The sequence below is a fragment of the Hyla sarda genome, chromosome 8 (assembly GCF_029499605.1).
Source record: "Hyla sarda isolate aHylSar1 chromosome 8, aHylSar1.hap1, whole genome shotgun sequence".
In the NCBI taxonomy this organism is placed as follows: Eukaryota; Metazoa; Chordata; class Amphibia; order Anura; family Hylidae; genus Hyla; species Hyla sarda.
In genome coordinates, this window is record NC_079196.1 from 33,033,896 (window position 1) to 33,051,569 (window position 17,674).

General features: G+C 43.1%; 1 protein-coding gene across 2 annotated transcripts in view; it reads right to left on the reverse strand.

Moving 5' to 3' along the window:
- Positions 1-220: 220 nt before the first annotated feature.
- NMI (N-myc and STAT interactor) overlaps positions 221-17,674 on the reverse strand; it is a 31,036-nt gene continuing 13,582 nt past the window's right edge. Inside the window, exons 3-9 of one of the 2 annotated variants that reach the window (XM_056534436.1) lie at positions 16,170-16,328; positions 15,838-15,954; positions 12,574-12,730; positions 5,463-5,569; positions 4,279-4,465; positions 3,351-3,457; positions 221-653 (exon numbers count right to left, since the gene is read on the reverse strand). In XM_056534436.1, coding sequence (XP_056390411.1) covers positions 465-653; positions 3,351-3,457; positions 4,279-4,465; positions 5,463-5,569; positions 12,574-12,730; positions 15,838-15,954; positions 16,170-16,328 — 1,023 coding nt within the window. In that variant the 3' untranslated portion in view covers positions 221-464. The remainder of the gene's footprint in view (positions 654-3,350; positions 3,458-4,278; positions 4,466-5,462; positions 5,570-12,573; positions 12,731-15,837; positions 15,955-16,169; positions 16,329-17,674) is intronic. The other variant, XM_056534437.1, reaches the window with a different exon arrangement.

Below are 17,674 nucleotides of genomic sequence, written 5' to 3' on the forward strand. Positions count from 1 at the left end.
GCTGACACCTCTGTCCATGTCAGGAACTGTCCAGAGCAGGAGAGGTTTGCTATAGGGATTTTCTCCTACTCTGGACAGTTCCTGACATGGACAGATTTGTCAGCAGTGAACACTGTGGTCAGACAGAAAAGAACTACACAACTTCCTTTGGAGCATACAGCAGCTGATAAGTACTGGAAGGATTAAGATTTTTTAATAGAAGTAACTTACAAATCTGTTTAACTCTCTGGCACCCTTATAACGAGGTTATACAGGGATAGAAAAACGGAGCTAATTTTGTCCAAAAACAGCACTACTCTTGTCCTCAGGTTGTGTGCGGTATTACAGCTCGGCTCCATTCACTTCACTGAAACTGAGCTGTAATACCACACACATCCTGAGGACAAGCGTGGCACTGTTTTTTGAATAAATCAGCTCTGTTTTTCTAATCCTGGACAACCCCTTTACACTTGCCGTCTCTGATTTTAAACTATATCTTCCTCAAAGTACGCCATCTTACTCTGTGAGGCATAGTCGCTGCACAACACCTCACCGCCGCCATTACTTTCTTTCTGAAAATGGATTTCGACAAGATCTTTAATGTCATCTTCACTGTCCGTCTGGTTTCTAATCTCCGCCAGCAGAACTGTTTTCAGGCAAACACCGGCAAATATCTGAAATTATAAGACAATTAAACAGAATAACATATTATCAGCGTCTATATGAGAAAACAAAACACCGTACAGGCCATAGCATTATAAGAAGATATATTTACACCCTATGGGGGAGATTTATCAAATCCTGTGCAGAGGAAAAGTTGCCCAGTTGTCCATAGCAACCAATCAGATCGCTTCTTTCAGTTTTAAAAGGGCCTTTCAAAAAATGAAAGAAGTGATCTGATTGGTTGCTATGGACAACTGGTCAACTTTTCCTCTACAAAGGTTTTGAAAAATCTCCCCCAATATCGTAGAACGTAAGTACAATCACCGAATATCAAAGAAAAAGAATTATAAATGTGACCAGTGCCAAAAGGTAAAATAAATAGCATTAGGGCAGTGTTATCCAAATGGCGTGTCTCCAGCTGTTGCAAAACCACAACTCCCAGCATGCCCGGACAACTCCCAGCATGCAACTGCTGGAGGCACACTGTTTAGAAAAGAATGCAATAGAGCAGGTACATGAGTCTGAATGCAGATTTCCCACAGTAAAAAGGTAAGTTTGTGTTTAGCCGTGGTGAGGCACTGAGGTTTGGCTTATTTTTATGCTGTATACATCCTTTTTGTTATTTTCATTACACGTTATGCATATTGTAGGACATTCGTCAAAACCTGCGCAAAGGAAAAGTTGACCAGTTGCCCATAGCAACCAATCAGATGGCTCCTTTAATTTTTCAGAGGCCATTTCAAAAATGAAAGAAGCGTACTGATTGGTTGCTATGGGCAACTGCACCACTCTTCCTCTACACAGGTTTTGATAAATCTCCCCATTGACTTGATTTCTTTGTCTATTACTCTTTTTTTTAAATTGCACTGACCTTTACTATGTTAGGTAAGTCCACATGGGCACTTATGGTATAGAATACTTTTGTATGCACTTATGATGTATCTTTACTAATAAAGACACTACCCCAATTTTGTTTAAGGCTTAAATTCTTTATCACTTGCACTATTATTTCAGTCAGTGTGTATACCTGAGCATACAGATGTATTTGTGTACATTTTTTTCTATAGGTTCCTCTCAGTGGCCCAGTTGGGGACGTTTATCAGTGTTGGTGTAAGGTAGCAAATGTTTTACCCATGTTTGCTTGGTGTATTGTTTGCACAGTTGCTCAAAATTTACCAAAAATGTGCACAGGACTTGGTAAATTTTGTGCAATTATAGAAACCAGTGAGCTGCAGAGACTGGATTAAAGGGGTATTCCAGGCAAAACCTTTTTTTATATATATATCAACTGGCTCCGGAAAGTTAAACAGATTTGTAAATTACTTCTATTAAAAAATCTTAATCCTTCCAATAGTTATTAGCTTCTGAAGTTTTCTGTCTAACTGCTCAATGATGATGTCACGTCCCGGGAGCTGTGCATGATGGGAGAATATCCCCATAGGAACGGCACAGCTCCCCGGACGTGAGTCATCAGAGAGCAGTTAGACAGAAAACAACAACTCAACTTCAGAAGCTAATAACTATTGGAAGGATTAAGATTTTTTTAATAGAAGTAATTTACAAATCTGTTTAACTTTCCGGAGCCAGTTGATATATATAAAAAAAGTTTTGGCCTGGAATACCCCTTTAAGCTTTGTGCTCTGGCATCTGACACTGTTGTACGTGTTATATTAGGTTGTGTATGTTTGCGCAAAAAAGTAGGCTTTGCACAAAAGTTGTGCGCAAAAGATTTTTTGCTACTGCATAGAGGGGGGGGGGAAGCTCATCATACTCCAGGGGAAACACCCCCAGCCTCCCAGAGAAATTCAGAAAGACTCATTACAGTAATACATATTTTAAAAGTTATTTTATATATTATTATGCATACAGGTCTTAGCGCACATTACTACACTGATTTTAGGATTTTTTTAAATTTTCTTACTAATGAGAGTAATGCTTTTGTGGTGTCCCAGCACCAAGTGCTGTCCTGTGCGCTGCAGATCTCCTCGGGCATGCCTGCTGCTCCTGTGATGGGTTCGCTGTTCTATTGTTTACTGTGTTTAGGCACTTTGCTGTATTGACTGTATTATGTTATTATCTGTATACTTTCCCTTTAAGAAGAGAGATACAGAGCAACCAGGTGACCCTGTTATCCAACCGAAACTGCCCTGTATATATAGTGTATGGGGGAGGAGCTATTCAGTCTTAGTGCAGAGCTCCATGTGAGCTGCAGTGTGGAAAGGAGGTGGAAGAAATGTGAGGTGATTTCAAGGGAAGCCTAAAGAAAATCTCTCATCAAACCAGCCACGCCATTCTGCCAGTGTTCCCCGTACAGTGGTGACTCATACTATGGCGGTGTCAGAAATTGGACCTTAGCAGAACCCTAGTCAGCATGGGATATCTCTTAATCTCCAAGTCTCAAGTCTCCGTCTATCTAATTCAAGTGGGTGAAAATCACCATAAGTCCCAGCAAGGCAACAGGGCTCCCAAGGGTTACGCTACATCCCTTCTACTCAGCTCTGTACTGCAAGTGTTGTACCATCTACACTTGCCTTAGAAAAATACAGTTATGCATAACCTGGCATCGGTGTGTTCATTGCCCCGTGCCTTGCCCAGGAGAAGGTGTCTCCACCTCGGACCATGTATAGGCGAACGGTGTCCTGGTGTCACGACCTGACAAGTATAACATGCACCCCCCGTGTCACCACACTATAAGGTCTGAATCGTACCTGTAATTTGTTGAGCTGTTCTTCTATTGCTGGTGCTATTGTAACTTCATACTGGGAGGGTCCGACTGTGAATACTTGCTCGGTTGTCTTCAAAACACGTTGAGCCACTTTAAAAATAAAAAATGTATATATATATATATATATATATATATATATACATATATATATATATATATAGTATATAGCCAATAAAAAAAAACAAGCCATATTACAATTGCTCCCCAGTGGATTGACATAGACTGTGCTGGGGTTTCCTGCTAAAAGAGGGGAGAGGGAGCTGCTTCAGTCACAGCCTGCACCCTGACGTGTTCACGTGGCCTTTGCAGACATTGCACAATGTGAACTTACTGATAAATTGAACAAAAAGCCTGACATTGATGCATGGTTCTGGGGAAACGGGTTTGGTGTTTAGTTCCTTAAAGGGGTAGTCCAGTGGTGAAAAACTTATCCCCTATCCTAAGGATAGGGGATAAGTTTGAGATTGCGGGGGGTCCGACCGCTGGGGCCCCCTGCGATCTCTCTGTACGGGGGCCAGGCTCTCCGGTCAGATAGCGGGTGTCGACCACCGCACGAAGCGGCGGCCGACACGCCCTCTCAATACATCGCTATGGCAGAGCCGGAGATTGCCGAAGGCAGCGCTCAGGCTCTGCCATAGAGTTGTATTGAGGGGGCGTGTCGGCCGCCGCTTCGTGCAGAGGTCGACACGCCCCCTTCCCGCGGGCTGTCGGGGCCCCATACAGGAAATCGAAGGGGGTCCCAGCGGTCGGACCCCCCGTGATCTGCAACTTATCCCCTATCCTTAGGATAGGGGATAAGTTGTTCACCACTGGATATCTCCTTTAATAACGGAAAACTAGTTGATGTTCGTGATCAATTAATTCACAATTCCAAAGGAACACAGAAACTACAGCCCAGACTAAACACATACCTCCATCTTCCTTATACGTAATGCAGGCACATTTATTGTTCCTGTTGTATTCCACAGACTCGATTTCTCCACCTCCTATATTGGATTTGTAGAAGGCAAGCTCCAGTTTATCCTTTAGGATGTCTTCAGGAAGGTCAATAGGGAGATTAAAAACATTCACTTTTGTGCTGGAGATGGTCATGTTGACCTATGAAATAAAAGAGTAAAGAAGTTATAAAGATGGGTCTCTTTATGACATCTCAGTAAGCAATAAATCAATAAAATAAATCATTTGGACCTATATATATATATCTAATAAAAAGCAATAGTATATACAAAGAGAAGATACAGATGTCAGGGTCAGACTGCTTACTGTGTGGAAAACCACTGTACGTCATTTAGACGACCCATTCTTAGTAGGGTCACCTGTGAATAAGAATCACAGGGCTTCACTCTGCTGGGAATAAGTGTTCAATTTCCCTAGAGCACCCCCACAGATGAAATTAGGTATTACACATTTCCTTTGGAATTAATGGGCAATCTATGTAAATACATGGTCCTCCACAGTGAGAAACATGCAGTGGTTCCCATACTGTGGACTTCCAGATGTTGTAAAATTAAAACTCCCAGCATGCCCGGACAGCCAACGGCTGTCCGGGCATGCTGGGAGTTGTAGTTTTGCAACAGCTTGAGGTTCACACTTTGGAGACCTAGGCTTTAGAGCAGTGTTTTCCAGATAGGTAGTGTCCAGCTGTTACAAAAGGACAACTCCCAGCATGCCTGGACAGTCAAACACTCCTTAAGGTCGGGTTTACATGGTTGAGTGTGGGAAAAAATGGGCGGGCACTGGGATCGTTTGGAAATGCAGATACACCAATGCATTTCCCAGCGTAATCCGCAGAACAGACAGACAAGCCTATTCTTTCTGCGGACGCATGAATCGGGATTTCCGTACTAGAAACATCTGCCGTGGAAATTCCACTGTGTGCACAGTGCAGCAGAATATCATTGAAATAAATAGGACTCTGCTTCAGCGGAATTTCCGAGTGGAATATTCCTGCGGAATTCCTCTCGGAAATTCCAGCCTTAGAGGGTCTCTTTTCTGGCCATATGATTAGGGTCCTAAACATGCACTTATCGCTAATAACCCAAAATGTATTCATTGAAAAATGCATTTTCTAATCAGACAATACTTTTTTTTGTACCTCAAACTTCACGGTTCTTCCAAGTTCTACTTTATGTGCCCCCACGTCTTCATATCCGTTGTTGAAGCCAACCCTATGTCTTCCTCTATGGATAATACCTTGGGCCACTGAGCAACAAGAACAAAAAAAGAAAAAAAAGAGAGAAAAATATATTTCAATGTAAATAAATTCTGAGAATGTGGGTAATGTGGAGAATGTGTAATCCCGCTCCCAGTTCATGGATTGTATCATCAGGATTAGGCAATAATGTCTGATCAGTACTTTTTTTGTTTAGTTTTGAGGGTTTTTACGCCACCTATTGACTGTAGCATTTAAGATATATATATATATATATATATTTGTGGTCGTTGCTACCTGACTGATATGCGTACAACCCTAGTACTAACCTAACAACCAACTGTAACCAATGACCTCAACTAAGCAGTCTGAAGTGTGCCATAACTGCGGCGTAAAGAATATGCCTGGAAAAGAGGGCATACCCTGTGGTAAGTGTGATGAAATGAAAAGAAGGGGGGGTGGGTGGGTGGGAGCGAAGAACCCACAGCGTCATTGAAGGGGGGAGAGCCGTGGGTTTTATGGTCATCCCGCTCCTCCCACAATTACAGGCCAGCTGCGCAGGCCTTACCATTTGTGGTCGTTGCTACCTGACTGATATGCGTACAACCCTAGTACTAACCTAACAACCAACTGTAACCAATGACCTATCAACCTCAACTAAGCAGTCTGAAGTGTGCCATAACTGCGGCGTAAAGAATATGCCTGGAAAAGAGGGCAAAACCCGGATTTAAACAAACATTTGTTTATTGCAGATTACAACACAAGAGACTGGAATGCGCTAGCCATTTCTTTGCGAGGGTTAGGGAAATACTGCATGTAGCATCCGCATTTCCAACATCCTAATTTCATGATTACGTGGGTTGGGACCCCGTGCTTAGAAGTGGCTGTAGCTGCGCCAATACGGAAGGAGTGACCGGATAATGAAGTCGGGACTCCTCCCAGCGACCTGACCGAAATGCGTAAATGTTTGATGAATTGAGAAGTAGTTAGCGGGTTGGATCTGAAATGGAGTAAAGGGTCGTCAGCTGATAGGTTAACACAGGCATTCAACAATTCACGGAGGACTGTGACAGGACACCATTTGTGCACGGTGGGGAAAACCGGACAATCACAGTTTGACCCGGAGACGAGGTCTTGGTCTGACTGAGGGACCGCTCGAAATGATCAGAGACATGTGACAGCTGACTGACCTTAAGAAAGGGCGCGTTAATGGTCCGAGTAGTACACTCACCCGGTCTGAGAAACCCATAACAGGCAAGGTACATGGCCGCTTTTAATGTGAGGCTATCACGAATACCCAATGGTGTGGAGTCTAACAAGTCGGACAACTGCCTGAACATGTTGCCTGTGATTGGTTGTCTGACTGGGCTGCGAGGGACTTCCTTCTCAAGGATGCCCTTCAGAGCGGACTTCACCAAGCGAGAAGAGAGTATAGAGTAACTACGGGTATTGGTCAAGGATAAATGGTGTTGGATACCGGCTAGATAACTCTTAATAGTATTGTGGGATAAATGCAGTGTGGTATGGCAAAACCCGACATATGCTAATAGGAAGGGAACTGAAATCTTGTCGCCCTCGGCGTGCTTGGATCTGAATTTGGAAAATGAGTTCCACGCCGTACCATAAATTTTTCGCGTATTTGCGGACAAGGCATCTGCTGCAATATTCTGGACTCCTTCAATGTGAGCACATGTGAAAGTAAATGTATGTAGTAGGGACAGCCAAACTAACCGTCTAGCCAAGCTCATTTATCTATAACATAGCTGACCGTCTAACACCAGGACAGAGAGAGAGTATCCGAAGACGTGTCGGATGAGAATTGTATACGTGACTGGACCTAGACAACTATGTGCCCGGTGACAAGTGCGAAACATTATACAAGTACCTTAACAACCTAGAACACCCTGAAGAGCATCTTTAGGAACGAGACTACACAGAGAAAGGAATGCACCGACAACGCAAGCAATCACAACCTGAAAACGTGTCAGGTTCATGAGGTGATTACTTGGACAACAATAAACAACTCTTTAAACCAGGACAGAGGGAAAGTATCCGAAGACGTGTCGGACGAGAATCGTATGCGTAACCGGGCCTAGACGAGTATGCGCCCGGTGACAAGTGCGAAACGCTATACGAGTACCATATCAACCTAGAACACCATGAAGTACATTTTTGGACATGACTACACAGAGAAAGGAGCGCATCGACAACGCAAGCAATCACAACCTGAAAGCGTGTCAGGTTCATGAGGTGATTACTTGGACAACAATAATCAACTCTTTAAACCAGGACAGAGGGAAAGTATCCGAAGACGTGTCGGACGAGAATCGTATGCGTAACCGGGCCTAGACGAGTATGCGCCCGGTGACAAGTGCGAAACGTTATACGAGTATCATATCAACCGAGAACACCATGAAGTACATTTTTGGGACATGACTACACAGAGAAAGGAGCGCATCGACAACGCAAGCAATCACAACCTGAAAGCGTGTCAGGTTCATGAGGTGATTACTTGGAGAACAATGTACGACACTTTAAACCAGAACAGAGGGAAAGTATCCGAAGACGTTTCGGACGAGAATCGTATGCGTAACCGGGTCTAGACGAGTATGCGCCCGGTGACAAGTGCAAAACGTTATACGAGTACCACATCAACCTAGAACACCATGAAGTACATTTTTGGGACATAACTACACAGAGAAAGGAGCGCATCGACAACGCAAGCAATCACAACCTGAAAGCGTGTCAGGTTCATGAGGTGATTACTTGGACAACAATAAATAACTCTTTAAACCAGGAGAGAGGGAAAGTATCCGAAGACGTGTCGGACGAGAATTGTATGCGTAACTGAGTCTAGATAAGTGTGTGCCCAGTGGTAAGTGCGAAAGTTTATACGAGTACCATGACAACCCAAAACATCGTGAATTCCGTTTTTTGAGAACGTGACTATATGGTAAAAGAGGTGCACCGACAACACAAGTAAACACAACCTGAAGACGTGTCAGGTTCATGAGGTGATTACTTGGATAATAAAACAAATCTTATCACCTATGTGTGGCGTTATTGCTGTTCTGAAGGCGTGTCAGTAACAACCGTGCAACGTACTCCCTGCAGGCGTGGCAGGCATGATGGGTATACATCACCTATGTGTGGCGTTATTGCTGTTCTGACGGCGTGTCCGTAACAACCGTGCAACGTACCCCTGCAGGCGTGGCAGGCATGATGGGTATACATCACCTATGTGTGGTGTTATTGCTGTTGTGAAGGCGTGTCAGTCATAACAATTATGCGACGTACCCTTTCTGTAACATGAGAGGCTTAACAGGTAAATACCACCTATGCGTAATGTCAGTGTCGTTCAGAAGGCATGTCAGTACCAACGATAATGAAACATACCCCGTCTGCAACGGTTTACTGGGTAAGCCCCGCCTGTGCGTCGTGTAATTGTCGTTCTGAATATGTGTCAGCAGCGACAACTGCTATGTATCACCCTGCCTATATAAAGATGCGTGCAGAACGACTACGTGTGAAACTGTCGTGAACCGCTATGCATGGCTGTACCACCAACTTGATGAACCTATACTCGGGCCAACCATATACGCGTATAGACCACCAGTGAACGCCTGAAGCTAACCACGACCTGATGGCAGAGAATATGCCGGCAAGTAGTAACTATTATGACCACATACCTGCGTACGGGGCCACACCCCATGTGCTGTATGAGCATGTGCGCTGCACAAAACTGCGGGCGTACGAACTTCACAAATAGCGCAAGTGCATGTGCAGAACACATGCCACGAGTGCACACGCGGCCTGATTCCCGCGTGCACCCGAGTAATATAACCCTACAAACATGCGTGATACAAGTCCTGCGAGCGGGTGTGCAGCACAATCCTTATGAGTGCGTATTCAGTAGTAATCCTACGAGCGTGGGCCATGTAATACTATAAACGTGCGTACAGTGTGACTCGTATGAGCGTGTACAAAGTATGATTCCTATGAGTGTGTACAACATGACTCCTACAAGAGCGTGTGTAGTATGAACCCTGCAAGCGAGTACAAGTGTGTATACCACGTAAACCTACGAGCAAGTGTACAGTATGGATGCTACATTGGTATGCACCGCATGAACTTTATGAATTATGCGAGCGAGTGTACCGTATAAATGCTACCGGCGAATGTACTGCATAATCCTAACGCGTGTAAAGTAAGAATCCAACAAACGTGTGTACAGGATATCCTACCAGTGTGTACTGTGTACGGCATGAATCTTATAAGTGTGTACGCAGCATAATGCTACAAGTATGTACAAGCGTGTGTATAGAGTAAATGCTACAAGCATGCACCCCACAAATATGCGCAAGCGTGAGTGCAGTATGAATGCTACAAGCAAGCGTACAGCATGAACCCTAAGGGTGAATGTACAATATAATCCTACAAGCGAGTGCACAGTATGAAACCTGTAGGCAAGTAAACGGCATAAACTCTACAAGTGTGTACTGTATGAATCTTACAAGCGTGTGTGCAGTATAAACCTTACAAAGGGGGTGTACAGTATGACCCTAAAAGCGTGTGTACGGTATAAAACTACAAGCGCGTAGAGAACGAATGAACCCTATAAGCGTGTGTGGCGTATAAATGTTACCGGCTTGAATCCTACCAACGTGCATGGGTACCAGGATGTGTACAGCATGAATCCTACGGCATGATTCCTATAAGTGAGAATCGTAGCTCCACAACAGCTGGAGGCACACCGCCCGGAAACACAGAAGTATAAATATAAAATAAATGAAAAGAAAACTGTGAGGAAGTAAGTTAAGAGACAAAGGTTGGAAGTGAGCGCAGCTGTTAATGTAGCGTGCCTTAGACTGACCAGATTGGCAGCTGTGGGGGTGAAGCATAAGGCCACAGGGTGGGGCGGAGCGGTGAGTCCGATTGAGTGTAAAGGTGTGCAAGTCTCAGTATACCGGAGACACATATAGATCCTCCCAGCAGCACAGAACTACAAAATGTGATAATGATATATATGTGCAGGAGGCTGTTCACATAGAGCGGTAATGTTATACATGTGCAGGAGGCTGTTTACATAGTGCGGAAATGATGAAATATGCAGGAGACTGTTCACATAGTGCGGTAATGATATGCATGTGGAGGAGACTGTTCACATAGTGCGGTAATGATATGCATGTGCAAGAAGCCTATCACATAGTGCGGTAATGATATACATGTGCAGGAGACTGTTCACATAGTGCGGTAATGATATGCATGTGCAGGAGACTGTTCACATAGTGCGGTAATGATATACATGCGCAGCAAGCCGTTCACATGGCGCGGTAATGATATGCATGTGCAGGAGACTGTTCACATAGTGCGGTAATGATATGCATGTGCAGGAGACTGTTCACATAGTGCGGTAATGATATGCATGTGCAAGAAGCCTATCACATAGTGCGGTAATGATATACATGTGCAAGAGACTGTTCACACAGTGCAGCAATCATATACATGTGCAAGAAGCCTATCACACAGTGCGGTAATGATATGCATGTGCAGGAGACTGATCACACAATGCAGTAATCATATACATGCGCAGCAAGCCGTTCACATAGTGCGGTAATGATATGCACGTGCAGGAGGCTGTTCACATAATAAAGTAATCATATACATGCGCAGCAAACCGTTCACATAGTGCGGTAATGATATGCACGTGCAGGAGGCTGTTCGCATAACAAAGTAATCATGTACATGCGCAGCAAGCCGTAAGTAATCATATACAGCCGAATGCCGAAATGTAATACAATAACCTGGGGCCGGGCTGACCAAGGGTTTCCCTGAACTCCGGCTCACCTCCGGAGTCCGGGAACAGCCAGCGTTACCCCCGGTCAGCCACGGCCACTTACCACCACCATGCCGGCTGAAGCGACCTTCCAGTCAGCTGACTCGTGCAGTCAGCTGACCGGTGGGAACGTGACTCCACCTCCTGCCGACATCACGTGACAAACCCTCAAGCGAAGAACCCACAGCGTCATTGAAGGGGGGAGAGCCGTGGGTTTTATGGTCATCCCGCTCCTCCCACAATTACAGGCCAGCTGCGCAGGCCTTACCATATATATATATATATATTACCCCTTTTAGGCTTTTTTTTGCATTTTTGGGCTACCAAGATTCAGTTTTTGTGGCGTTTTTTCAAAATAAGTGTGTTTTAATCTTGGCGTTTTTTTTTTTTTTTTGGTGTTTTTTTCCCCCTGCATTTTTATCATATCATCAAATGGGTTTGGGCTTTGGCAGCAGCATCTGTAGCGTGTTTTGGGGCATTTTTGAAAAAAAAAAAGTGGAAACGTGTAAAACAAATGAAATCACATTTTTTAAAATTATTATTACTATTATTATAAAGGGGTACTCCGGTGGAAAACTTTTATTTTATTTTTTTTAAATGAACTGGTGCCAGAAAGTTAACCAGATTTGTAAATTACTTCTATTAAAAAAAATCTTAATTCTTCCAGTACTTATTAGCTGCTGAACACTACAGAAGAAATTCTTTTCTTTTTGGAACACAGAGCTCTCTGCTGACATCACGAGCACAGTGCTCTCTGCTGACATCTCTGTCCATTTTAAGAACTGTTCAGAGTAGGAGAAAATCCCCATAGAAAACATATGCTGCTCAGGTCAGTTCCTAAAATGGACAGAGGTGTCAGCAGAGAGCACTGTTCTTGTGATTCCGCAGAAAGCACTGTGTTCCAAAAAGAAAAGAATTTCCTCTGTAGTATTAAGAAGCTAATAAGTACTGAAAGGATTAAGATTTTTTTTATAGAAGTAATTTACAAATCTGTTTAACTTTCTGGCAGCAGTTGATTTAAAAAAAAAAAAAAAAAGTGTTCCTACGGAGTACCCCTTTAAGCAAAATGAGGCTTGTGCAAAAAACGTTAAATTTCTTATGCCAGAAAGCCGGCATACAAGCTTTGATAAATTCCTCCCTTTGTGTCCACAGGTTTTTATACATGAGCCTCATTAGATTGTCATGATCCTAAAAATACTCTTTTTTTAGTCATTGTACCTTTTTCATCTTCAAATGTCAGTAGAGCTTGTCCACCCTTTAGGATGTAGGGGCTCTGAATCACGATCTGACAGGTGTAAGAAATATCTGAAAGGTTTTCCCGTCCGGATTCCTCCGTTGTGTAGTTTATGTTCTTGTGGGGCAGCATGTTGTCAACCTGATGGAGAGAAAAAACCAAAGTAGGGATCAAGGGGGAGATTTATTAAAAACCTGTCCAAAGGAAAAATTGCCCAGTTGCCCATAGCAACCAATCAGATCACTTCTTTCATTTTTAACAAGGCCTCTGCAAAATGAAAGAAGCGATCTGATTGGTTGCTCCTCTGGACAGGTGTTGATAAATCTCCCCCCAAGAGTTTATTCTACACTATCGATAACAAAATTGGAGAAATTCCAATAAGAAAATAACAAGTCGGCACTCACCACCTCTTCTAAAATCTTCTTTATTGGAACTCACGACATCATATGGGGAGGACAGACAGGGGGTGTACAGCAAGCAAGCTTGCTGTACACCCCCTGTCTGTCCTCCCCATATGATGTCGTGAGTTCCAATAAAGAAGATTTTAGAAGAGGTGGTGAGTGCCGACTTGTTGTTTTCTTATTGAAATTGTTGGGACTGTTATTAGTCAGAGCACCACTCTGACCATTGTAGCTTGCCATTGGTTTTATCAACCCGGTCCACGGATCATCGGCAGTGCCGCACTGTTAGTTTCTCTTTATTAGTGAGAATTGAAGATATGTTGGAAGGAGAAATCACAAAATATTGTCATGGGGTGATACTATTCTGTTTTTTAGTACATATTGGGCATTTTTATAGAGATATGTTAACAAGGCGAAATGTCCATGAGGAATTCTGCCATCATTTACTGCCTATTGATTTCAATGGGGTTTAGAAGTCCCATTGAGAGAGCAGAATTGCTGCTGTCGCCTTTCCACTGCGGAAATTCTTCTTTCCGCATTCCGCAAAAATAAAAAAATATAAGACCAGTGTTAGATTTCGTGTAATTCTGCGGCAGAATACCATTGAAGTCAATGGGGCTTGAATTTCTGCGGAATTCTGTGTGCTGAGAACACAGAAATTACACTAGAATTCCGCAAAGCTTGCTGAATAGAATCCCCGGACATTGCGGAAATTACGCCATGTAAACATACACTTAGCGTTCTCTGAAAACGGGCAGGGCCAAATAGAAATGCACAGCACAGTGCTTAGCGGAGTGCTGCTGCCCATGTATTTTAGTGATCAGTGGGGGTCTCAGGACTTGGATCCAGATATAGTTTCCCAGCTACTGAAGTATATAGCTGTCTTGTGATTGAGGACTTCTATCTCTCTCTAAGAGTTTGTTCACACGGCTGAAAATCTGTGAAACGTTTGCCCACACAGGCGGATATTTCGCAAATAGCGTGATTCACCAGCGCAGGGACCGCTCGGAAAATCACCATCTCTATAGAAACGCACTTCTGAGTGGATTTTTTAGAGAGAATGAACATGTTCATTCTTTTTGCAGAAGCCGGAATCGGAATTTCTGTGACGGAAACATGCCAAAGAAATTCCGCTGGGTGCACGGTGCGGAAGGATCCCACTGAATAGAATGCAGCAGTGTTTATTAGTGATGAGCGTCAGGGGCCATATTCAAATTCGCGATATTTGGTGAATATATGGACGAATATTCGTCCTATGTTCACGAAATTCGCATATTCGCTATGTTCGTTCTCTTTTTTTTTCATGCAAAAAATTCATAATGAAATTTGCATAGTGCGCATGCGCGATTATATTTTTCACCTAAAATAAAGGAGGGATCAGTCTCCTCTGGAAGTGCCGATTTTCGCAAAAGAGAAAAAAAAAAAAAAAGAATATTCATCATTATGAATATATATCACTATATTCTAAATATTTGCAAAGTTGCGAAGTGACGATATTCACGGTAAAAATTAGCATTTTGAATATTGGCGCTCAACACTAGTGTTTTTTCTACAAGCTGTAGTTTTGCAACAGCTGGAGACATAAACCCCCCCCCCCCCCCCCCCCCCGTATGTATCAAACCTTTTACTCCATTATTTTGGCTGTAGTTTGTCTCTATTTTTGGCAATATCTCGATTTTGGCGCAACTAGGCTTATTTAGGCGCAATTCTACACCAGTCCTGACATGCCTTAGAAACTGGCTGTGTACAGCATTTTAAAAAGTCGAACATTTTGTCGCACGGGTTAAAAGTCGCAAGCAAAAGTCGCAGAGAAATTTGATCAGCACCAGATTTATCACGTGCCCTGCGCCATGTAATGCATTTGGTGCAGGTACAGTTTTCAACACGTGAATTAATGGAGTGAAAAGTCGTGCACCTCCTCCACTTTTCATACATACCCCTCAAACTGTTTGGAAAACACTGTTTTAGGCTATGTTCACGCAAAGCTTGCTGAACGATATTGCGGATTTCCAGCGGAATTCTGTGTTTTCAAAACACAGAATTCTGCTGAAATTCAAAGCCCCATTGACTTCAATAGGATTCCACAGCGGAATTAATCAAAATTAAAGACAGGAAATTTTCCAGTGTTAATGGGACAGTGGAATCCCATTAAAGTCAATCATTTCCGGCAGAATTCTTTAGAGAAATTCCGCATGGAAATTCCGCCATGTGAACATAGCCTTAGGGTATTAGCATGCCCATACATTGTGCAGATGAGCTGTAGTAACCACGGCCGTAGGCTATGTTCACATGCCAGAATTTCCACATGGAAATTCACATGACTATTCCGCAGTCCCATTCACATTGCAGAATTTTTGCTGCGGCCATTTTGCAGCTAAAATTCTGCATTGTGCAAAAAATTCAAAGTCATGTCTTAAATTCTTGCGGAATTCCACTGCCGAAGCCCATTGAAGTCAATGGGACTTTCTTTTCTCCGCTGAATGTGAATGTGATCAATTTGGGACGCAATTCAACTTTTGAAATGAAAAATAGCACTTTTTTCAGTGCACTGTGGATTCGTGCAGAATTTATGTGGAAATTCCACATAAATTCCGCATGAAGTCAGTAGAAAATCTGCAGAATTCCGGCCAAATTAATCCCGACGTGGAATTCCTGACGTCTGAACATAGCCGAACTGTTGTGGTTTTGTGAAACATATAGGTGAAGCGCGGAAATGATCAGTTACATTGGCTCAGCTACACCGGTAATATGCAACCTTTTTTGGGGGGCGTTTTACGACATTTATGTTCAATTTACCGTAATTAAATCTTAAAACGTTTTTTTACTGTATGCTTTCACTTTACTTACTTTTAAATCTTTTTTCATCTTCCCACATATCTTTCTGTATTCCTCCACCTTACAATTAAGTTCGTCGATATTTCTCGTTAGTTCATTCTTTTCACTTTGTAGTTCTTGCATCTCTTTCTAACATTCCATAAATACAAAAAAAAAAAACATAAAAATCCTTAAAGGTTTGCCTGAGAGTCAAAGAAATGTCTGCTTTGTCCCCCAAAAACCACGCCACTCTTGTCCACAGTCTGTATCTTGTATTGCAGCCCATACACTCACATACTGTAATACCAAACACAGCCCACAGACAAGAGTGGCGCTGTTGCAGTGAATTATGTGGATGTTCTTACATTGTAAAAGTTCTTCTTTTCGGACAGAGTTTCCTTCGTTTCAGACAACTTCTCCCCCAATTTTTCTATTCGTTTTTCTGCCTCTTTTAGTAGATCATCTGCATCTAATTTTTCTAAAGTTGTTCTTGCCTTGCGTTTCTCTTCCTCATCACATTGTTCCTTAAGAAAAGAAAAATACAATTATTATTATTCGGCTAGGTTCACACTGTGAAATCTCCTGCAGGACTGAATCAGTCGGCACTAGGACCACCATACGTTGGCGCCCCCAATGTATACCAGGCGGATTCTGCTAAAAGAACGACTGGAAATTCCATAATGTGCACTGTGCAGTGGAATCCCAATGTTATGGCGCCCCCTGCTGTTCTTTTGCTTTTCTGCAGTGCTGGTCAGAAGAAGCCACTTCTATTGCAATGATTCTTATCGGCACCTATACAATAGGAGGAATCTGTCCGTCATCTGTGCACAAGAGGATCGGGCGATGACACAGAGCAAGTATGGCCCCCAGCACTAAACACATGAGGTGGACATTATAAGAGCAAATTAAAGAACACAAGGGGGCGCCATAACAAGAATGCAACAGCTATATCTAGGCCCAGGAGCATTTATTTCTAATTGAAAAATTGTTACATTTTGCATGTTACAGAGAAGTGCAATATCTATTAATTGGACAAACCCCATTAAAGAGTATCTGTCATCAAACCCTATTTTCTAAACCAACTTTCCCTAACTACTCCTAACACCCCTACTGCCCATAAAAAAAATCAAAAAAAATCAGAGCTTTAAAAAGTTCTGTATCATACCTTTCCCCTTGCTCACGTTGTGTGAGCTACCGGCAGGAGAAAGTGGGCGTTCCCCAGCAGGTGCGCCGTCACTGAAGGCTGTGAGAGCTGTGCCTCACCATGCACCGCACGCACTTCCTGAGTTTGGTCTCCTGCCAGGCCGGGGGGAGACCAGACTAACTGTTTGACTTGCAGCAGGGAACAGAACAGAGCCACCTAGTGGTTGTTTTTTTTTTTCAATCACATTAAAAACATAAAAGGCTAGGTTCACACTACGGAATCTCCGGACAGAAAATTTGTGCCTGGAGATTCCGAGTGCGGCCAGCGTCGACTGAATCAGGGACCACACAGACAATGCAGTCTCCAATAGACGGCAATGTGTTCCACGAGTATTTCCGCCTAAAGAATGAGCAACTCCATTCTTCAGGTGGAAATTTTCAAGCGGATTTTCCGTTCACAAATTCCGAAGTGTGAATTTGTGGACGGAAACCCATTCACTATACTATACATTTTAGTAAGCGGAATTTCTGAGTGCAATTTCAAAGCAGAATTGCAGCCGGAAATTCCGTACTGTGAACCTAGCCTAAAGGTTGAGAATTTTAACAGCAAGTGAATAGCAAAGTGTCTTATAATTACATAAGGAACAATCTATTAAAAGTTTAGTTTAGTGACAGATACTCTTTAACCTGTTAAGGACCCAGGGCGTACCTGTACGCCCTGAGTCCA